Raw genomic sequence first — 24,039 nt, 5'->3', positions numbered from 1 at the left:
AATAATGTCATCCAAGATACATTGGGAACAATGTCCAGAAAAAGCCCTCTCGTATATCCCAATCAGAGCTGAACAAAAGAGCAGGTCCATGTGGGAAATGGGTATCTTTCAAGTAACCTGACCCAAATACTTTAAAGCAGTGGTTCTTAACCTTGGGTTTCCCAAGTGTTTTTGAGCTGTAGCTCCCAGAAACCCCAGCCAGCACAGCTGGTGGTGAAGGCTTCTGGGATTTGCAGTCCAAAAACACCTGAATAACCCAAGGTTAAGAACCACTGCTTTAAAGTTAGTCATCAAGACTTTAATCCTGAAAGTGAAACAGGAGCCACTAAAGTGGCAAAAACAATGGGATTACACACTTGATGAAGTGAATTAGATTGATTACCTGCATTGGTCTTGATTTTAAAAACAACTTGCTAAATTCTGTTTTATATATAAACATTATAATCATTGAGTTTCTGTTCTTGTGAGGGAGCTGTTGTAACCAGATGGCCTTTGTTGTATGGAGTAGCTGATCATGTCTAATCAATGTATCAAGCTGCCTGGTGAATGTCCTTTGTCACTATTGTTTAATTATTGTTGTTCTTTTAAGGGTTCCATCAGAATCAGGCAGCTTTCTTATAGCTCTTTATTCCCTGAAACACAACAGTCCAGAGTTCTATGAATGCCTTCCTTGTGGAGGAAGTACTGAACTAGGTTTCCAGTTGCTTACAAGCAAAGAAAGTTTACATCTGTTCAAAGTAAGTTGCTTGATTTCCAAATGGATCTTTGAAACATGGGTCTAACATGGTTGTGGCAGTGCATAGTTTTCAGTATGAATATATTTACAGAATTAGGATGCATAGAAGCATGAGATTCTGAGATATATTTGTTTATAGCTCTCTACATAAAATATATCAGTGACTGCACTCTAGTCATGAATTTGTAATCGTATCTACTTCCAAGGCTAGCAATTTTTGAAAATTCTGTAGCCGTTTTATGGGCTAATGTAACATAGTGGTTAGAATGCTACACTAAGACTGAGAACATCAAATCCTTTATTTAGCCATGAAATTCACTGGTTGATCTTGGACCAGGTATATGCTCTAACCTAATCTTACAAGAATAATAAGCAGATGACAAGGATCAGGGGAACTTATGTGCCATCTTAAGCTTGTACATATTCCAGAAGAGTGGGAGAAAGCAGTAGTAATTAAATGGAAACATTTGGCTGTTTTCACATTTGACCAAACACATGTACATGTAGTCTTTGTACCTTTGAGTAGTTAATGCTGTCTACGTATATTATGCATAGACTGATTGTTTTTCCTTCCCCCTAAGACAAGTAAAAGATTGGTTTTTCTGAAATGTCTACAATTGAAATCAAGGCAGTTTGCATTTCTGCTGTTTGAAGAAAGGTTTGCACAGCTAGTGGTGATTCTCCTGAGTAACAACTAACTTGGGAGGTAGTGTCTGTAGTTGCCATGTATCCCCTACACATGAAATCTTTCGTTGGAAGTAAGAAATAGCACCACTGTTTGAGTTTTGTTTGGAGTGTCTACCAAGTTTGTTGCTGGACCTCTAGAGGGAGAGGTACTTTTGAATTAGCTCAGTGATTTAGATGTCTGGCTTCAGAGATATCCAGAAGACCCAGTCTGTGTCCTTGGGCAAGCTGTGCAGCCCCAGAAAATGCCCCCAAGAGAAGGGAAAGGTAATCCACTTCTGAGTATTCTCTACTTAGAAATCCCTGTAAAGAGGGTTGCCTTGTTGATTGACTTGACGGCAAACAATTATTATTATTGAATTACGGTTTTGTGCCTGTATCTACTTTATTTTAGAATGTTGAGCCATCTGATAAACATCCTATCCAATTTGAATTGAGTTCAGAAAATAAAAATGCAGAAATGGAGTTCTTCAGCAGAATTATGAAGAATGTTTCCACTAGCAGGTGAGACCTTTTTCCAAATCATGTACATGTAATACATACTTTTCTGCCACTGTGTAATTCTAGGCTATGTCCTAGGTTTTCCCCCATGCATTAAATGCATTTTTTTCCAAAAAGAATCAGTAGTAATTGTTATGCCAGATAGTGGTCTCTTCCTAACTTTTAGTCACCTTCTCAATATGTTCTGTGTACACATAGAACACAATTGGGAGAATTTTTAATTTCTGATTTTGTTTTCGTTACTCACATTATGATTATGAGTGGTTGATGTCAGTGAATATATTGGTTTACTAGCTCTTGCTTCCTAAAGTAGTTCACTATATAATCACACAACTTAGTTCATCTTTATCGAAGCATCAGATCTATCAAAAATTACAGCAGGGAAAATGCTTTTCCTTCAAGAGCAAACTAAAGACCTGGCTGTACAGGCAAGTCTTCCCAACAGCCATCACTTAGTTTTTGTTTGTTTGTTTGCTTTGACTCTTGTAGTAAAATTGGGCCCCTTCTTTTAATGTATTTATGTTTTCATTTATTATTTTTGTTTTTCATATATGGATGGTATAGTCTAATAAATAAAATTTTAACTTAATAAAAGCCACATATAGAGCTGCCACTTTAAAGTTAGTTCTACAGGAGAGATGCCATAAAGACTTTGTTTGTCATGTCTTGTTTATTTGCAAGCAACTGCAATTTTGAATCCTATTTTATCTGCTAAGTACAGTGGTGCCTCGCATAGCGATGTTAATTGGTTCCAAAAAAAACATCGCTATGTGAAACCATCGCTATGCGAAACACCATTTCCCATAGGAATGCATTGGAAACCGGTTAATCTGTTCCAATTGGAACGGATTGCCGTTGTTAAGCGAAAAAACCCATAGGAAACATCGCTAAGCGAAACAATGTTTCTTCCATTGGAATGTATTGAAGCTGACTCAATACATTTCAATGGCTTTACGAAGTCAATTTTTGCAAAATTAAGTGTGTCATAAAAGGGTCAAAAATGGTTTTAAATGCTTGGATTAGCTTCTGCACCCTCTAAAACGGATGCAAAAGTTAATTTGGCTTTGATCTGACTTTTTGTTAATTTTTTCTGAATTTTTTTCCCCCCAACTTTTGACAGCTGTCAAAATCTGACAGCTCCATTATTTCCTATGGGGGAAGAAAAAAATTCACAAAAAATTAACTAAGACTCCACAACTGTTCTAAATTCTTGGGTTTGTTAGAGGACCCCTTAAGTCATGTGCAAACCTGATTTGGCTTTGATCTGAACTTTCGTTAATTTATGGTGAATTGTTTTCTCCCCCATAGGAAAGCATGGAGCTGTCAGATTTTGACAAGTCCATTGGTTCCTATGGGCCAAAAAAAAAATTCACAAAAAATTAACGAAAAGTCAGATCAAAGCCAAATCAGGTTTGCACATGACTTAAGGGGTCCTCTAACGAATCCAAGCATTTAGAACCGTTTTTGACCCTTCTAAGACACTTTTTTAATTGAAAAAAGAAACATCGTTAAGTGAAGCAGGGGACCTAAAATCACATTCGTTATGCGAAGCATGGTCCCAAACTTCGCTAAGCGAAAATCGCCCATAGGAAACATCGTTATGCGGGGCATATTATTTTCTAAAAAAACATCGTTATGCGAATTCATCGCTAAACGAGGCAATCGTTAAGCGAGGCACCACTGTACATAGGCTGATTTTATAGGCTGCTTTCTATATATGGAAATCGGACTTCTGTGTAGTTTGTGGGCTTATTTGCAAAATGGCTATTCAAATGTGGCATGTGTACTACAAATCTCTTTGTGGTGAATTACCCATATTGCAAGCAATACAAATTGTGAAACTTCTTTGTTTTTAGCCTGTCTCAGAGTTCCACTCCCAGTAAACTCTCAATCAGTGATCAGGACTCGGGTGTGGAAGATGATGCATCCCCAAGACCATTTCCCTGTCCTCAGCCTGTGACTCATCAGGTAACTTTTAAACTTGTCATTTGAATTATCAGCTCTACTTTCTGATAGTTGGCGGAGCCCAGATTTAGTATGCAGTATCAGGCTAATGCTATGTCATAGTCTTGCCGCTAGGTTGTACTACAGTGCTTTGATCCTTTGTTACTATAAATACTGTATACTGTATCTTTCTGCTTAATTTTTAAAAAACTCTTCAAGAGACTTTATATTCACATATTTATATTTGCATGTGTGAAGAGGGCTAAACCAGCTCAATCATAGCTCAGTTACTTGACATACAGTAATTTATTAGGACTTCTGGTGGCACATAATCACAAAAGGAAGCAGACGTAGTGGCTGAACTATATAGATATGCTTATTAAGAACTTAAATGACTGGCATTTGAGATGGTATTGATTAGCTTTGTCTTTAGCTCTTCTATTTAATTTGTTAAGTAGAGAACCAGTGGCAATCTGCATGTAGACACCCAAGCTGTATTGGATGTAGACAGTAGCTATGCTTCTTATATCTTGTAATAAGGTATTTCTACCCTGAGGTTATACAAAAATATTTTTACTCTCTTAAAATTCTCGTATATTTTCCTGCATCCCATGTATATCAGTGTTTAAGGTTATGCTGGTGTGTCACACAGATCTTACTGTAGGGCTTGAGAGGATATCATACACAGTGCCTGTGAATAGATCTAAATTTATTTGAGGAATGGATTGTGGACTTGCATATTGTCTTGTGATTTCTCTTTGTATTGGTTTGTAGTTGTAGTGCAAGTTATTATATATCAGTTGCAGAAGTGGAAAAGAAAAACTGTTTGGGTTAAATTATAACATAAGAACTGAGTTTACATTGTTCTGGTTTCCAGATCACTGAGATCCAACCTTTGGTTCCTGAATTGTCAATCGTATTTGATGGCACTTCTACAGAATCTGTACCAGTGTCCAAACATACCATGATCACAGACAAAAAAAGTCAACCTTCACTTGGATATCAGCCTGCTAAGGTGACATGCCCTGCAAAGCATCAACTCTTCCAGCTTCAGCATTCTGATAATGGGAAGCAATTAGTTGGTGGTTGTACCAGAGTGCCTTCCCCAAGGCAGTTACCAAGCCAGTCAAAACAGAGAATTCCACTATTAAAACCTTGTAAAGGAAGCCATTCTTTACTGCAACAACAATCTGGTGCAGTTGAATCTCAAGCAAAAAAGAGCTCTGGATCCAATTCATCATCTTCTCTTTCACCACCTTGTAGTGGTTCTTCTCCCAATACATCATCACATCATCATGGAACACTTTCTGAGAAATACTTGTCAAGCAGTGATGCTGGGCAAAAGAAAGAGTTGTCAAATACCGGACCATTAGTACCTAGTTCTAGGCAGTCTCCTGTTCCTTTCCAGTCTCCCTGGCCTAGCCCTGCCTTGTCATCTCCACATGTGAGAAAGCCATTGGATGTTCGAATTCCAGTTCAAGGTCTGCCTTGTTGTCCTGCTTGTGTTTGTAGCTGTCAGTTACATGGTCATGTGCAGTACAGTCCAATAAATCCTTGGCAAGGAATGTGCCTAAGTCACACAACTGAAGTCCATTCCAGCTCTGCCCAAGAGAGCACACAGGTGGTATTCCATCAAAATATAGGAAGTACAAATTCTGACTGCCACCCAGTATGTGCCTCAAGTAGCCCTGTAAACCCAGGCTGTCATGGAAACATTAGGAACAGTTCTAATGATAACATGCCAGGCACAGTAGGAATTTCTTCTGGCAATTCACAACCTCATGCAGTCTGTTCAACTTGTAGTCCCACTTCTGAACCAAAAATGGGAACCAGTAATGAAATGATGGAGTTGTCTTCGGATGTTTACAGAATTCTTACTGAACAAGACAGGCAGATCAAACTGCTGCAAGCTCAGGTTTGTTGATTTACTACTATGATTTTGTATTAAAGTCTATTTAGCTTCATTACTGAAATGCCAATATCCTCATTTATAGTGGGTGTGATGTAATTAGACTAGAAATTGACCTTTGGTGAAGTACTTATTACTGAGGAAAGTTGAATAAAGTCGATTAAAAGTACATGCTTTTAAACAATAGCACATGGGAAATACCTTTAATTTCAAAATCATAAATGCCGTAACTTTACTGGTCAGCTATGTGAGTCATTAATTTGTTTGGAATTAAGATGGATGTAGAATGGAAGCCAACTAGAATATTATTAATTGGATTTGCATTCTACTGTTTATCTCCTGTCTACAAATTCTTTCATTTATAATTCTTTTTAAAGGGCTCTGAAAAGATGCTAAGGTGGACAGTCTGGATATTCCTTTATGCATAAAAGTAAAACTGTCATTTGCCACAATCTTGCTGGGGATTTATGCATATGTAAATCCACATAACTCATCATAGCAAATTGCTAACTCACGAAACACATGCCCAATTGTGCAGCAGTCGCACACCTAGTAATGCAGCTGGCTCTTCATTAGTCACAATTGACCATGGTGAGTTTTACAGTTTAACTTACATGTACATAAATCACCAACAGGATTGTGACATAAATGATATTTAAATAGAGCAGTAATTTATTATCCTATTTTTGTTATAATCTTGGTAGTACAAATGAACACTGGCTTTATGTTTACAGATCCAGCGGCTTTTAGAAGCACAAAATGTTCAGGCCTGTTCTACCAGCACTATAGCAAACAGCAGCTTACAGTCTCAGAAGCAGCTGGAATTTGTTGCCATGGAGACTCACTCCTCCCCAGTGTTACACATGAAGAAAAGTGTCAGCATTGCAGTGAGCACAGGTAATGGCTTTCCTGTATATTTTATTGAAGTGGCATTAAAAGCTTATTGGTGGGCAATTTGATTTATATGTTCACAGCCTCCTGTGCTGTCTCCTGTTTGACCAGCAGAGATTTTGTTCTCAAAACCCGGGTTTGTGTGTATAGTGAGCACTGGGCCGAGGCAGATTTCCATGCTGCACTATCACAGCATCAGAACTGTATTTCTATGAAAAAGTGTACATTTTGTAGAAGGATTGATGTTTTAGAATGGGTTTTCTCATGAGCATAAGGTAAATTTGGAAATATTGAATAGCTTTAAAGTCTGTAACAGTATCCAACCATATTTCAGTGTACAGTGGGGTCTTGACTTGAGAACTTAATCCGTATTGGAAGGCGGTTCTCAAGTCAAAAAGTTCTCAGGTCAAATCTGCATTTCCCATAGGAATGCACTGAAAACCATTTGATCCGTATCTGCTCTTTTCCGTCCATAGAAACTAATGGGAAGCTGCTATTCTGCCTTTGAGCACTAGAGGGATATATTTTGTTTCTTTTTTTCTTAGGTCAAGAAAGGTTCAGGGAAGGCAGGGAAAATACAGTCCAGGCAGTACCAGGCAGTCTGAAGACTGTCTCCCAATCCACTCTCTAAACGCTGGGAGGAGTGAGGAAGCAGACAGGCACCCTTTTCACTGGCCAACAGTTAACTGAAAGTTCAAATTTTGCACTTTCCCTGCCTCCCACGTGGTTTTTTTCAGTTCTTAACTCAAATCTAAGTATGTAAGTCAAGTCAATATTTTCCTATGAGAGTGGTTCTTAAGTCAAAATGTTCTTAACTCAAGCCGTTCTTAAGTCAAGACGCCACTGTATATTGTTTTGTGACTCCTGATATTGTTTTGCGGCTGTTTAGTAATGTGTAAGATGTGCGAGCTAGGCTGCTCATAGTATGAAGTTATAGGGCACCTTTTAGGACTAACAGACTACCCTGTTTCCCCGAAAATAAGACCTAACCTGAAAATAAGCACTGGTATGATTTTTCAGGATGCTCGTAATATAAGCCCTACCCCCAAAATAAGCCCCAGTTAAGTAAAATCCTACCCTCCACCATTGTGCAGCAACCAGAAGATGATATGACTGTATTTGAATAAATGTAGATTTTTGTACATGAAAAAAATAAAACATCCCTTGAAAATAAGCTTTAATGCATTTTTGGAGCAAAAATTAATATAAGACCCTGTCTTATTTTTGGGGAAACACAGTATGTCCATGAGAAGTATGAAAGTGCCCATAGTAGTATTGGCACCTATCACGTACTTAATAAATGATGTTTAAACAGCATCAGTTGGCTGGTAATTGCAACAGCTGGAACCAAAGCTTGCCTGTAATGCATCAAAATGGTGGATGTCTTTCCCATTAATGGACCATAAAAGGTGTTGGTGCCACCACCCTAGCTAAATTACTTTCTGTTTCTCTTTTTCAGGTGCCAGCTTATACTTGAATCCTCCTTTGGAAAGGAACAAAGAGTCTATAAAACAAGATGATGTTGAAATTTCCAGTGAAGACATTAATATTTCTATAAACACTGAGAAGGACACAAGTCAAACAAGCATTGCCTCTTCATTAAAAGTAGTTGACATACCCAGTTTTGTAGACAGTGTTCGTGTTGCTGAAGAAGGACCTAGTCAACCCTCTGCTGGACTCTGGTAATTTGTTTATTAAACCTTCTTCATGATTTCCTTTTAAAATTTGATTCCTTTTATGTCACATAGAGTCCATCTTGCTTTACAGGATTTAAGCTATTTTATTTGACTATCAGTATGCAGATTCAAGTTCATTTCTATGCTTTTGGAAATAGTTCCAGATTTGCTTGATTCGGCTTTCTTCTTAGTAATTTTGCATTTAAATTAGCTCTCATCCAACGACCCTCTGTCAACTCCACCGTGTGGGATTTCCCCTCACGCACGTGACACTGTGCCCCACGGGCAGGGTTCTGTCATAACCAGAACCTAACACAATCACTGCATGGAGGAGGAAGACAGCTGCATGGAGGGAGGCAGAGGTGCACTTGCGTGCCCAGCTTAGAAGGAACCTTGCTCTCATCTCATTGTTTTCATTTAGCCTCAGAACTGTTTGATATTTTCCACTTAAAAACTGACAGGATGCTGTGACCTCTTGTGATGGTGGTTTTATGTGCTATGATACTCCTTCTGACTTACAAAATGAATTAGCAGGGATAGGGACTTTTGAGTCAGGACTTCGCTGTTGAGTCTGACTTAAGTCGTACCAGCAACTTGACTCAGATTCAACTTGGGTGGGGGTGTTTGAAAGACTTGGACTCAACTTGCAACTTGGAACGATTTTTCAAAGAGTTGTTGAGTCCCTGTTAGGGATGGACCTCCCTACCTGCTCCTGTTACTGCCATCCTCAGAGGCAGCAAGCTCGACGCAGACCCAAAAACTCAGACCCTGAGTTGGGACTTGCCAACATCCCTGTAAATTAATGGCCTCTGAAAGGTCCTACATTAGTAGTACACCTTGGGTTTTGCAAGCTTAAAGCCTTGGCTTCCTTTATTGTGTCAACCCATCTTATTGTCTTATCTTTTCTTGTTGTCTTTAACTTTTTCCAACATCATTATCTTTTCTAGTGTCTGTTATCTACTCCTGATGTGCCCAGAGTATGATAGCTTCAGTTTAATCATGTTTGCTTCTAAAGAATGCAGTGTTGGTTTGATTTAGAACCCACATATTTGTACTTCTTCAGTTTTCCCTAGTAGTCATTTCAAATCAATACTGCTTTCCACCAGTAATATGGTGTCATGGGCATATCTTTAATTATTCGTGTTTCTTCCACCAATTTTCAGTTCTCTTGCATCTGCATCTAATCCATCTTTTCCTATGTTATGTTCTGCATATAGATTAAACAGGTAGAGAGATAAGATAATGTCCTTATCTGACACCTTTGGCAGTGGGAAACAACTCTGGATTCAGAAAAGGATCACTCATATGATTTTACTGTACAGCTGGATTTCTGCTCAGCTTCAAAACAAAGTATTTTGTGTGCATCATTATGAGTCACTTGTAGGAAAACTAAATTTCAGGAGTGAATTAGAATTGGTTTAAATATGTACAGTATTTTGATTTACTGAATGTGGTCATTTTCCATAGTTGTCTGCACTTTCCACAGACTTAAGTCAATTGCTTATTTATGGCTTTTATATTACAAAAGTGAGCATTGCTCATAGAACTAACTCAACGGGCAAGTATTTAGAATCACATACTGTGGAATCAGTTCGTAACCATACATACTACAGTGTTTCGAATATCTGTGATAATTGAGATAGTTGTCAAAGAGACTTCTAAAATCTTTATTTTTATAATTTTCTTAGGGATAAAAAACAACCTCACACTAATTGATAAGGTATATTGATTGAATGTACAGTAAATTATTTGTGCCTTATTTCTTTCAACATACAGTGGTGCCTCGCAGAACAGTTGCTCTGTAGAGCGATGAATCCGCGCAACGGTGCCGTTTTTGCGATCGCAAAAGCGATCGCAAAACGGCACCTAGATAGGGCAGGAATCACAGAGCGAAGGTCGGTAAGCGGTTCGCTTACCGACCTTCGCTTTGCGACCCGCCGATCAGCTGTCCGGCAGGTCCAAAATGGCCGCCGGAACAGCCAAAAGGGCCGGGCGCAGCGTTTTCGCGCCCTTGGTAAGCAAGGGGAGGGCGCGAAAACGCTGCCGGAACAGCAGAAATGGACCCGCCGGACAGCTGATCGCAGCGTTTTTGCGCCCTCGTTCAGCGAGGGGAGGGCGCGAAAATGGCTGCCAGCATCGTTGAACAGTGAGTATTCAGCCCAATTGGAACGCATTAAACACTGTTTAATGCTTTCCAATTGGTTTTCTTGCCCCGTTCAACGATGCTTTCACACAGCGAGGGTTAATCCGGAACGGATTAACCTCGCTGTGCAAGGCACCACTGTATAATTAGCTATTTTGAGGTTTAGTGCTTACTGTGTTATCTACATTGTTGGAGGAGTTACGTCATGCTCTAGAGATAGTGACTACCATTCAGTATCAATGTTCCAAATCTCTTCTAAAATATATGTTCTTGTAAGTATTTGCATATGAATCTATAAATTCATTTTGTTCAGGTATTGGTGTAGTGTACAGTAAATCTACAGTTATTAACTTTGTAACATAAATGCAGATTTTTCCCCTCAAGGAAATGTTTGTATTTTACGGAATGATAAGTACTTAAATAGCAACATACAGCTATTTTTCCTCTATCTAGTAAAGTTATTACAACACGTTACATGGGATGTGGTTATTATCTGATTCCTCTTGCATACTGCCTGTGACCATGTTCATTGTAGTGACTACTCCGTTATCTAAAGGTAACATCAGTAGCAAACTGTAATAGGAAGACTTCCAGGATAGATAAAACTGGGCTGTCAGGAGGCACGCTTACTAGGAAACCTCTATTTCATCCCTGGCAGTTAGTCTTCAGACTTTGCTATGCCTCCTCAACTGAACTTGTTACTGAAAGGTATCTCACAAGTTTACCAGTTTCCTTGCCATGAGATGTACAGTATCTGTTTTAGCACCCAAACAAGCAATATGCTACCTAGTTGCATTAAAAAGATGCATCTTTCTGTGCAAAGGGTGAAAACAAGCAAGTCTATAATTCCACCGTAAATAATGTTGACTTTAAACTAGAGTTTTCAGACCTTTATCTTGAAGACAAAGGAATTCAGAAAGTGTAGTCCAGATATGTGCTAGATGTTTGCCAGAAGAGGAGGCTTTACAAAAGTATGTGTAACTGGTTGAGTAGATGATACACTCAGTTTTACAAAGTACTTATGTCTATATAGAGAATTGTGAGGTCAGTTTTGTTTTCGTTAAGGGAAAGTCTTTCTTACCCATAATCCTGAATTAAAGTGGAACAAGTACTTAGATAAATATGAATCACTTCAGAGCAGGAGTGGGCATGGTTTTTTATTTATTTATTTTTATCACTCGTACATACAAAACATACAGAACAACAAAATAAAGATATAACAAAAATAAAGGACAGTAATGCTAATCATCCATACTACATATATAGATCAGAGATTTTGCCATCGTCTAGGTCATCTAATAACATCAAAGGGTTCTTGTGAGCACAGGTTCACCATGACTGTTTCTTCCCCTAAGTTCCTTTCTGTTTCTAGACCGAATTCTATATCAGTTTCCAGCTTTCCTTTACAAAGTGTCCTTGTTGATCCTGCACTGCCTCTGAAAGCATATCTAGTTCTGCAATATCCAGTAGCTTCTTTAATAGCATTCCATCGTTAGTATATCTCCTTCTTCTATTTTTGGGCCCAGAGTGACCTGTTCATTGATCTTTTTATCAATGATCTCTGGCATTATATTCAATAACAACATTTCAGTTTAAAACGTGGTTTTTGCTGAACAATTTCTTGTGACATTTCCCACAATTTTTTTGCTTTTTTTGCATCACCACCATATGTGATAATAAGTCCCTGGTTTTTTTTGTTTTGTTTTGTTTTTTGTTTTTACATTTCCAACAAACTTTACTGATCCCTTCTGACATTTTTGCCAGTCTTACCAAGTAAAATGCCATCTGCAAAACATTTTAAGGATGTTTTCTCTAAGGTTAACTGGTGTAATCAACTTATAATTATCTTTCCACGTTTTTGTCCAGTCATCAATATCAATATTATAACCAAAGTTTTGTGCCCATTTGACCATCAGCTCCTTCACCCTCTCATCTTCTAGTTCATGATACCCTGTTTCCCTGAAAATAAGACCTACCTTGAAAACAAGCCCGAGTATGATTTTTCGGGATGCTTGTAATATAAGCCCTACTCCAAAAACTAAGCCCCAGTTAAGTGAAACCCCGCCCTCCAACATTGTTCTGCATTGTGCAGCAACCAGAAGAAGATGACATGACTGTAAAATAAAACATCCCCAGAAAATAAGCCCTAATGTGTTTTTTGGAGCAAAAATTAATATAAGACTCTGTCTTATTTTCAGGAAAACACTATGTATACATTTTTTATTATTTTCTCTTTTGTACAGATCCATAGTTCATCCACCTGAACTTTCCCCACAAAAAAAGCCCATATTTATGTCCTTTTTATAACTTGTTTCTAATTTGAGCATTTGCCACCAATCTGTTGATAGACCCAAATTTTCTAAATCTTGTTTATTTTTCAGAATTTGATATTTTGTTAACAAGTCTTTATACGTGAGTAAAGCTCCCTCCTGGCTTAACACTTTAAGTGTAAAGGCCTCTATTGGGACTACCCATACTGTATTGGAATTTTCTTATAAGTTTACACTTGAAATTTTGCCATATTAAACATAACTCTTTCCTCACAATATGTTCTGAGAAATGTGCCTGTTCCTTGAATTTTCCATACCGTACATATGCATGCCAACCCATCTTTAAATCATGACCTTCCAATTTCAACAGTCTGATTTTCGAGTGTTACCCATTCTTTTATCCAAACCATAACACAGGCCTTGTAAAATAAGAGCTAGTTTGGCAGTCCTTGTCCTCCTAGTCCTAGTCCTCCTCTCTCTTTTAGATCTTGTAGTACTCTGATTTTTATTCTTGGCTTTTTAGCCTTCCAAACAAATTTTGAGATCATGCTGTTCAGGTCCTTGAAGTATTTATAATTTAGTAGAAGTGGGCATGATTTCAATGTGCAGGGTCTACTTCTGATTTGTAGGATAAACCCTGACATCCATCTACTGGAGCAACGTCCAAAACTGGCTTAGGTGGATAGATATATATTGAGAATTAGGAAACAAAGTACCTCTCATCACATAGTGAGTCAGGAATTAGTATCAGAACTAGAGATGGGTCCAATTATTGGTCACTGCAGCGCACACATAGCCTGGCTGGCACTTTCCCACTCCTCCACGCAGCTGACTGCTCACCATGTCACTTGTCATTCCCCCCTCCTCACCAGAGTGGTTGACTGCACTGGGAGGTGCGGAAACACCAGCCAGGCTACTTCCGCGATTGACGTGACAGGAATGGCACCGGCTGCGCAGTGACTTGTAATTGGACCTGACAGTTGGGTGCGGAGGACAGGGATTGGACTTTCCAGGCACCTGTGGTGCTCATATTTGTATTCTCCCCCCCCCCCCCGTGATACAAATACACATACCCCATCTCTAATCAAAACTACATTCCCAAGTCTTTCCACAGAGAAATCCTGTCCTTCCACCTTCCAGTGTTTACTGTTTACAGACTAACTTATGAAAAACTTTAAAATGTAGTTTTATGTATTTTGGCACTTGATAGATAATCAGAAATCAGCACCTCCTTCATATCAGTCATAATCATTCCAAATCCTTCCAATAGCTCCTGATCAGCATTCTCCTCATATTTGATATATAAGTTACAGCCTTGCTAGTTTTAGTGTAGAATGTTTATCTTGACTGTAAATATTAACAGAACATGTATTATATTTGTATTGAATGATATTAGTGACTTCAGCAAAAAAAAAAAAAACCCCTACAAAGAATACTGTGAATAATCCTAAAGAACTAAGAGATACAACAAGGCTAACTTGAGACATACGCTTTTCATTGTTTACCCCAAGAGCAAATAACACTGATAATTTCATTTACTCATTTGGATTGCCCTATTTATTAACTGTTCTCTTTTTCTCGCAGTGCACCAGGAGCCAAAGGGATGGCCCAGACTTCATTAATGAGTGAAAGTGTTAGTATGTGCTTACAGAGCAGGCCATTGGGAGAAACATATAATAATTTGATGGCAATTAATGAACAGAAAGTTGAGAATGTTGTCACTACCTTGCCAAATGTTCAACCAGGTGATGAGAAGTTTTACCAGGATATATTGGTAAGTTTTCATAGCTGTTCTTTTTTTTAACATTCTAATTTGACCCAGACCTCTTGCAACTTTGGTGTAAACAGTGTCCCATTTTATAAAGGAAATGGTTTGCTCAGTGAAAAGTATGCATTGCTTCTTGAGTCATGCTGTTTTCTTATAACTTCTTGAAAAGAGTACTGTTCATTTGGTCCTAATATTTTTAATAGTATTTATTTATTTATTTATTTATTTATTTATTTATTTATTTATTTACAATATTTTTTAGCCGCACCATTACCAGTGGCTTCTGGGTGGCGTACAACATTAAAACTTAAAAACATTAAAAACATTTTAAAAGACAATATAAAATGTCATATATTAAAACAATTTTTAAAACATTAAAAATTAATAAGTCCTGCTGCTCATGTGGCCAGCTAGGGAATACTGTTTAATTAAAATGCTGGCTGAACAGAAAGGTCTTTGCCTGGCGCCGAAAAGCCAAGAGTGTTGAAGCCAGGCGGATAGTATATTACGTAGTTGCTCTTGTTACATGATGCAGTCTTTTAATTAAAATAATGTATGGCACATCAGTAAGTTATTAAGGCATTTAAGTGGTCTGAACAGATTATTGTCACATACAGCATATTTGTAGAAATAAATATGAATTTATGAAGTGCTGATGTGATTTCCTCTACTAACATTTCTGTTTCAAGAAAACCAGGGCCCATCAGCTTTCTGTTTGAAAGGACAGAGGTAGAGTACAAGTGTTGCTTCAGACTGAGGAAGGCTGATCTGCAAATCTATTAACACAATAGCATAATAGAACTTTGAACCAGAGCGATAACTGTAGTTATTAAGAGGGTATTATTTGGTCAGCTTTGTGTTCTAGGCTTTCTGTTTTCTAAATCTTTTCTTTCATGAGATGTTTGGACATCATCCCCATTCCCCATGCTTGCTGGTTATGTCCCTTGTTGCTACACTCTTAGTACAGGTGCATAGGGTACCTCTGTGATTACAGGGGTACATATGTAAGGTGTCTGTATGCAAATACAAGCCCTTCCTTCATATATGTTGGAGCCCTTTATGGGGACACCCTTTACGCTAACATGTAGCTGCTGAGATCTATGACTGGTAACCATGTCTGTTGGAGGAGGCATGCCCTGGTTTTTAAGGAAGGAGTGCTTGAATATTCCTGAAGTCATTTGCTAACAAGTCTGTACTTGTGCTAAGAAGGTAGATCTAGTTGCACAATAGTTTGATTGATATACCACCCCATTAGTGCATGCACTACTCCATATAGCATAAAATGTCACAGGAGTAGAAAATATCTATGAAGGCAATGGTAATATAGCCTTGCATGTGGCTGCTGTTTCTCAAATGTAGATTCCATGGAGAAGAACATATTGCAAGACTGTCTAGCTGTTACTGACTAAAATCGTACCAAGCTATTGTCCTAAGAAGTTAATGTTTTTAGGTTTTCTCCTAATTCAAAGACAATTCATTTAACTTCAAAATGTTGTGCTAAGTTTAAAATTCATTTTAATAAGTCTATTTCAAAAAGTACATATTGCATGTGATTGTTATTTTAACGGAGTATCACAATATGGTTTGAGGATCTGAAACAAATTACATTTACTTTTATAACATGTCATGAGGTACCATGTATGATCTTGCTTTAATTAGTATTTTCTGTACCTTTTCTTGGGGGGGGGGGGGGAATAGGGCCAAGTAAACCATTTCTTGAAAGAATCTTCCGAAGAAAACGAATCTTCAGCAAAATGTACCACATCTCCAGAAACAAGCAAATCCGAAGGGGACTCAGCCGTAAACCCAGTCTTAAGCAACAAAGATAGTGTGTTGCAGGCAACCTTGAAACAACTGAAGCAGCTTGGAGTGAATTTTGACTCTCCTCACAAGATGAACGGTGCCCACAAAGTAGAAAATGCCAGGTAACTGGAAATAAATTTCTGGTAGAGTAAATAAAAAGAGAAAAATGTCTGGACAGGAGCTTGTAGATAGCCTGATCTCTCTAAGCGGCTATGATCTGTGGTCAGTTATAGAGTATAATGATGAAGAACATATATGACAAATACAGTGCTACTCTTGCCTAAGTTCTGATGCTTTCTTTTATACAATATCATACAGTGGTGCCTCGCAGAACGAGCGCACCGTAGAGCGATGAATTCGCTCTACGGTGACGCTTTTGTGATCGCTAATGCGATCGCAGAGCGATGGCCCCAATGGGCGAAAATCGCAGAGCGAAGGTCGGTAAGCGGTTCGCTTACCGACCTTCGCTTTGCGGCCTGCCGATCAGCTGTTCCGTGGCTTCAAAATGGCCGCCGGAACACCCGAAAGGGCCGGGCGCAGCATTTTCGCGCCCTTGGTAAGCAAGGGGAGGGCACGAAAACGCTGCCGGAACAGCCGAAATGGCTGCACGCAGCGTTTTCGCGCCCTCCCCTCGCTTACCAAGGGCGTGAAAACGCTGTGGCCGGCCATTTCGGCTGTTCCGGCGTCCATTTTGGACCCGCCAGACAGCTGATCGCAGCCATTTTCACGCCCTCATTCAGCGAGGGGAGGGCGCGAAAATGGCTGCCAGCCATAGAGGAACATCGCTGTACGGTAAGTAAATCAGCCGATTGGAACGCATTAAACTAAGTTTAATGCATTCCAATGGCTTTTTTCTTTCCATACAGCGATGTTTCACACAGCGAGGGTTAATCCGAAACGAATTAACCTCGCTGTGCGAGGCACCACTGTATTTGTATCTGTTCTTAACAGTATTCCTTACATAACTTACTTCCCTGACAGGTTTTGTTGGAAAGCTTATACTGAGAAAAGTTTAGCTTGGATCAAACCATATATTCTTCTTGAAATTTTGCTTGTTCTTCACAAAGTAACTACACTGCTTGTAATCATGACAGAGCAGGTGGTATGTTACAATCAAACATCTCTAATAAAGAAGGTCTAGCAAATAATTCTATCCAGTAGATCATGCTCTCCTTGGAGCTTATTTTGTTGGAGAAGAACAATGAGAAGTAAAAAATCCATATATTTATATTTTTAGTCCTGCTAAGTGGAACACTTTATCATGTAATAATAAATATAAGAAATAGAGAACATCTGGTTGTACAGGTATTAATGGATTCCAGATCCCATGAGCGGAACACACACAGATCAGGCAACTTCTCTGACACGTACTCTTGCAGTAGGATTGAAGAAAGTAATGTGTGAATGGACTCTCTTTGCAGTTGGTTTTCTAAAGGCTCTGCTCGTGTGCTCATCTAGTTTGCATGTGTTACTCTATGGAATTTTGTACATTGGAATGATTGAGAGGTAATGCAGGGACACCAAAGCAAGTGACAGCAACCTCTTTCTTCTATTATATTAGGATTCTTTATGGTCTCTGTGAATGCACATTAATAGGTTTAATCTGCACTTGCGGAATATTCTAGAGCTTTATGATATGTTCGTCAAGGACCGCCCCCCCTAGCGCATGTAGTCTGCCCGTCCTGGTAATTACTTCAGTTCCTTTTTGACGCTGCTGAGGTCTCTCCTCTCGAGCTACCGTTCGTCTTCATTATTATCTGGAAAGATTTACAAATGTTTATTGATTCTTGATCTTCTATTATCAAGGAAATTGTAAGAGACTTTTTGATTTCCCCTACTGCCCCCCTTTCCCCGCCATTTATGAGCCCCCTTCCCCCATTCAAAAAGTGTACCTCAGGGTTGATCCTCCATTTCTTCAATTTCACCCAGATAAGGTCACCCTCTTCCCTGATGTCTCCTTTCTACCAAGGCTTGTGTCGCATTTTCACCTCTCACAACCTATTCGTTTTACCTACCTTTTTTCCATCACCCACGAATGACCTAGAACGGTGGACGTGCACTTGCTTTCTATGTCTCACAGACTTCTTCCGCAAACCAAAATGGCTTTTTGTGACACCACACCTCCCTCATAGAGGTTCCCATGTTTCTTCTCAATCTATATTCCGTTGCATTGTTTCCACTATAAAGTTAGTGTGCCAACTCATTAAACAGCTTCTACCTGTTGGTATTATGGCTCATTCTAACAGAGCTTTGGCTACCTTTGCAGCCTTTCTTTGTGGAGTACCACTCCTGGACATTTGTAAAGCTGCCACATGGGCAATGCCATCTACGTTTGCCACCCACTATTGCCTTGATCTTAGAGCCAAAAAGGATGCATCCTTTGGAAGAGCTATACTTTCTTCTGTTCTTCCGTGACGTCCCTCCTCTGGTAAGCTAGCTTGTTAATCACCCAATAATGTGCATTCACAGAGACCACGAAGAAGAAAAAGAAGTTACTTATCTGTAACTGAGGTTCTTCGAGTGGTCATCTGTGAACTCACACTTCCCACACGTCCTCCCTTCTGTCTGTCACTCCTGTATCACTTGATGCAGCGGCAGGCTATTCTTCAGAACTGAGGTAATTACCAGAAGGGAGGGAGACCCGGAAAGAAAAAACAAGAAACCGGGCCTTCTCAGCAGTGGCTTCTCGTCTCTGGAATAAACTCCCTCCTGAAATTTGCATGGCCCCGTTGCTAGGCATCTTTAAATGCCAGTTGAAAACCTGGCTGTTTAAGCAAGCCTTCCCTCCATCCAGTTTGAATTTTTGTTATCTTGCAGTTTTCTCCCATCTTGGATCTTTGTTTACTTAGTAATATATTGTTATGATTTTAAATTGTTATATTGTTACATGATATGTTGTTACCTGCCTAGAGTAGTCTATACGACTAGATGGACGGGCTACAAATGTAATAAATAAATAAATATTATCAGGATGGGTGGACCACGTGCACTGGGGGGGGGGCGGTTCTTGACGGACGTATCATAAAGCTCTAGAATATTCCGGATACAGTGGGGTCTCTACCTAAGAACTTAATCCGTATTGGAAGGTGGTTCTCAAGTTGAAAAGTTCTTATGTTGAATCTGCATTTCCCATAGGAATGCATTGAAAACCATTTAATCCGTATCTGCTCTTTTCCGTCCATAGAAACTACAGTGGAACCTCTACTTAAGAACTTAATCCGTTTTGGAATGGTGTTCTTAAGTTGAAACGTTCTTAAGTTGAAGCAAAATTTCCCATAGGAATGGACTGAAAACCAATTAATCCGTTCTGGCTGTTTTTTGTTATGTAGAGGTGCGTTCGTACATTGAAGCATTAGTTCCCATAGGAATTAATGCAAAGCTGGTTAATACGTACTCTACCACTGGGGGGGGGGACTTTTTTTTAACCTAATATGACCTAAGGTTAAAAAAAGAGCAGGAAAGGTTTTTTTTCCTGTTCTTATCTTGGATTTCTGTTCTCAAGTAGAAGCAAAATTTAGCAAATGGAGCTGTTCTTAAGTTGGATTGTTCTGAAGTAGGGACGTTCTTAAGTAGAGACCCCACTGTACCTCTGTGTAAGCGCAGATTAAACCCATTAGTGTGAATTAACAGATGACCATTCGAAGAACCAGAGTTACAGGTAAGTAACCTCTTTATATGTTGCAGTCAAAATGTTCTTGAGGTATTCTAATATGATAGCTACAGATAAGTCGAATTAGATCATTTGTTTACATTTCCATCCATTTATAACAACTTATTTTTCTTTTCTTTTAGTATAATGGCCTGCATTAATCCTGAAGCAGTCATTCCAGGGCTAAACTACATTTCTTTTGCCAATGTTGGCTTGAGTGGTTTAACTCCTAATGGAGTAGATCTGAGTATGGAGGCAAATGCTATTGCTCTCAAGTACTTAAGTGAAAGTCAATTGTCACAACTTTCTCTGAGTCATTCAAGCCAAAAGAATTCCATGGCTTCATCGGTACAGACACTCCTGCAAACTAATACAGATAAAACTTTGGTGGGCTTTGGATTAATTTCCCCAACCAATATGTCTTTTGCAACCAAGAAATATATGAGAAAGTATGGGCTCTTACAAAGCTGTGATAGTAGTGAGGAGGAGGAAGAGCAGCAGACTGATGACCATAAGGGAAAAGAAAACTTCAAACCTATTCTACGCTTGGATTTCAACCCTGTTTTAGAGGGCTTTGCCTGCTGGAAAGACCCCTCTGAAAGAACTAGTGAGAGACAAGCCCTCAATGCAGTAAATCATAGTGCTGAACAATCTAACTATCATCTGTCAAATTCAGAGGGGCCCATGTTGAGAAATATTACAAATACAGTCCTTCCACTCAGAATTTTGCACAAACCAAATGAAAATTCAGCTCCATTTTTGAAAGACTTGAAGCCAAAAATGAAACTTCTACCTGGAAAAGCAGAGTTTACACAACATCCCGCTGAAGAAAATCTGGATATTCAGATTGTACCTGAAACTCCCCAAACTCCCATTATGGATCATTTAAAACACGCAGACAACATGAATTCAGTGGGTACTTTTCTTGATGTACAGCAGCTCCGACAGTTACCAAAGTTATTCTGACCTATGTGTTTAATTGGCAGTCAACTCCTTACTGGATTTCTTGGACCAGTAGAAGCCAGTTTTCCTTTGTTTCAGCAGAATTGAAAGAAACTCCTGGCTAAGAATCTTTTCTGAAGATGTTCTGGCAATAAACAAGTGAGGAGATCTTTCATCTTAGCAGATCTCCTTGCTTAATGTGATGATTTGGTTGTTAATGTGAGATATATATATATATTTTTAAGTTGTGGCATATTTTAGTATATTTTATACTCCAAAAGGTTAATTAATACATAATCTGAACTTAATGTGTGATATATATTTTCTAACTGATGTGGACTAGTGACTATATGAAATGAGGAGAGTGGTGACTCAACATCTGCCTTAGAGCAGAGTGAGTTTAAGACAGCCTCCTTTTTTTACTCCATGTAAAGCAATCTTTTTTAGTTTATTTGCGCATTAGAGTCATGCACTTCACTGTACAGCCTTAGTTCTTAAGAATTTGAAATAAAATTTCACATGGCTATTTTTATCAAATGTGGTGATCACTGAAAAAAACGACATCAGCAAGTTCTATCCAGTTTCTTACTTCTCTAATCAGCACAGGGAACAAATAGTTCATAATTTCTGGAGCTGTGTAACATTTGAGTCATGGTTGTTCAGGACAAGAAATCTCAAATTTATTCTGCTAATCTGTGGGATAGTCAGATATTTTTCTGGCACTCTCCAGTCAATTCAGTGCCAAGAAAAATTTTGAGCAGTTGTATAAAATTACAATGACTATTGGTTTGTTGCAGGGATATTTAAGGACTAGAAGCAGTAGTGAGTTGTTTGCATCTTTTTGAACTGTCGCTCTGTACTTGCTCTGTATGTGCGATTTGCTTTTCAAAAGAAAAGGATATACAGTGGTGCCTTGCAAGATGTTAATTCGTTCTGCGAAAATCGCTGTCTTGCAAAAACATCATCTTGCAAAACGCGGTTCCCCATTGGAATGCATTGAAATCTATTTAATGTGTTCCAATGGGGGAAAAATTGTCGTCTTGCGGAAGAAAGTATTTCGAAACGCAGTGTCCCATTGGAATCTAATCAATGCGTTCTTATGGGCAAAAAAAAGTCAGAACAAAGTCAAATCTGGTTTACAAAGGGTTTATTACCGTAAGTGCTCTTTAACATCATAAATGCTGTGCAACCTAGCGGTTTGAAAGCATGTAAATGCAAGTAGATAAATAGGGACCACCTCGGTGGGAAGGTAACAGCGTTCCGTGTCTAAGTCGCACTGGCCATGTGACCACGGAAGATTGTCTTCGGACAAAACGCTGGCTCTATGGCTTGGAAACGGGGATGAGCACCGCCCCCTAGAGTCCAACACGACTGGACAAAAATTGTCAAGGGGAACCTTTACCTTTAGGTGATTTTAAAATTTTCAATCAGTAAACTTTAACTTTATAAATATCATAGAAAAACATTGAAAAATCAACAAACATGAGGCAGGAACATCTGCCTTCATTGAAAGTGAACAGAAACAGTCATTAACAGTCATTGGATTGTGCAAACTCTTCAGAAAGTGCATAAACATACAGAAACCAACAGTACAGAAACTTTTTACATTTCACATTTTTAAGTGAACAAGTGAGGCTCTAGACCACCAGGACCAGTTTTCAATGCAGGAAACGAATCACACAGAACTGCTGCCCCATCACAGCAGCAGTCTTCTAGGAGGAAGAGGAGGAGGAAGAAGGCAACTGGGCACCACTGGTTGAAGCAGCAGGTTCCTTTTCCTGTCTCAGGCTCTTTGTGAGGAACCTCTCCATAGTCAGCTGCTTCTGCCGCCTTTTCAGCATCCCTCTTAAAGGGGATATGACCCTTGATCAAATGTTTTCACATTATGTGCCACAGCCTTGTCCGGGTGTTATTGCTGTGCTACAGTCTGCACATGTCGCCAATGTTCTAAGAAATCTTTCAGTTTACTGGTGAACAGCTGTTCCTCCCCTGGATGCTCTTCATCTCCAAAAGAGGCCTGCTCCTCCATAGCCTCTGTCTGCGGCTCGACCAGCTCCTAAGTGGACAGCTCCTGGTCATGGCCTTCCACCAGTTCACAGATGTCCTCCTCTATGACCTCAAGGCCCATGTTCCTCCCTAAGGCAACAATGTTCTCCATCGCTGTTGACTCTGGTGCAGGCGCAGAAACACCAGAGTCACTTGTTGCCACACAGTCTGGCCACAGGTTGCGCCAAGCAGAGTTAAGATTTCTCTGGCTGATCCCATCCCAGGCCGTGGTGATCATCTTCAAACAACTGACGATGTCAACGTGCTCCCTCCAGAATTCACGCAGGGTGAGGTTGGTGGAATCGGACACCTTGAAGCAGCGCCTGAAAAGCTCCTTGGTGTACCTTTTCTTGAAGTTGGCAATCACCTGCTGATTCACTGGCTGGAGTACCGGGGTGGTGTTAGGTGGCAGGAACATGATTTTGATGAAATTGAACTCCTCCAACAAGTCTTCCTCAAGGCCTGGAGGATGAGCTGGGGCATTGTCCATGAGGAGCAGGGCCTTCAGTGGCAGGTCATCGTCCATCAGGTACCTCTTGACAGCTGGGCCAAAAGCAAGATTGACCCAGTCCACAAACAGGATGCGTGTGACCCAAGCCTTAGCGTTGGATCGCCACATCACGCTCAGCTGGCCTTTGTTCCCCTTGTCCTTTTTGAAAGCCCGTGGGTTCTCAGAGTGGTACACTAGCAAGGGCTTTATCTTCAGGTCCCTGCTGGCCTTGGCACAGAAGTGGAGGGTCAGACGGTCCTTCATGGGCTTGTGGCCAGGCAGCTTGTTCTCCTCTTGAGTGAAGAAGGTCCTTTTGGGCATCTTCCAAAACAAGCCTGGTCTCATCACAGTTGAAGACCTGCTGTGGAAGGTAGCCCTGTGTTGTCACGACCTCCAGGAACTCTGTGGCAAAATCCTCAGCAGCAGGAACATCTGAACTGGCAGCTTCTCCATGCCTGACCACGCTGTGGATTCCAGATCTGGTTTTGAAGCGTTCAAGCCAGCCTCTGCTTGCCTTGAAGACTTCTGGCTTGGCTGAGGTTCCTGGCTGTTGCTGCACAAGGTCTGCGTACAAAACCTTGGCGTTT

General features: G+C 39.7%; 1 protein-coding gene across 2 annotated transcripts in view; it reads left to right on the top strand.

Annotated features, from left to right (window-relative positions):
• The window catches only part of STIL (STIL centriolar assembly protein), a 35,597-nt gene extending 14,144 nt beyond the window's left edge, over nucleotides 1–21,453 (top strand). For both annotated transcript variants that reach the window (XM_020807509.3, XM_072997599.2), the window contains 9 exons: nucleotides 590–737; nucleotides 1,815–1,924; nucleotides 3,778–3,889; nucleotides 4,743–5,780; nucleotides 6,509–6,671; nucleotides 8,125–8,347; nucleotides 14,339–14,528; nucleotides 16,221–16,447; nucleotides 20,118–21,453. In XM_020807509.3, the coding sequence (XP_020663168.3) occupies nucleotides 590–737; nucleotides 1,815–1,924; nucleotides 3,778–3,889; nucleotides 4,743–5,780; nucleotides 6,509–6,671; nucleotides 8,125–8,347; nucleotides 14,339–14,528; nucleotides 16,221–16,447; nucleotides 20,118–20,940 (3,034 nt within the window). In that variant the 3' untranslated portion in view covers nucleotides 20,941–21,453. The remainder of the gene's footprint in view (nucleotides 1–589; nucleotides 738–1,814; nucleotides 1,925–3,777; nucleotides 3,890–4,742; nucleotides 5,781–6,508; nucleotides 6,672–8,124; nucleotides 8,348–14,338; nucleotides 14,529–16,220; nucleotides 16,448–20,117) is intronic.
• The last annotated feature ends 2,586 nt before the right edge of the window (nucleotides 21,454–24,039 follow it).

Source organism: Pogona vitticeps, chromosome 4 (assembly GCF_051106095.1).
Source record: "Pogona vitticeps strain Pit_001003342236 chromosome 4, PviZW2.1, whole genome shotgun sequence".
Classification (NCBI taxonomy): Eukaryota; Metazoa; Chordata; class Lepidosauria; order Squamata; family Agamidae; genus Pogona; species Pogona vitticeps.
Note: the sequence above shows the minus strand (reverse complement) of the source record. Positions and strands in the feature narration are given on the sequence as shown.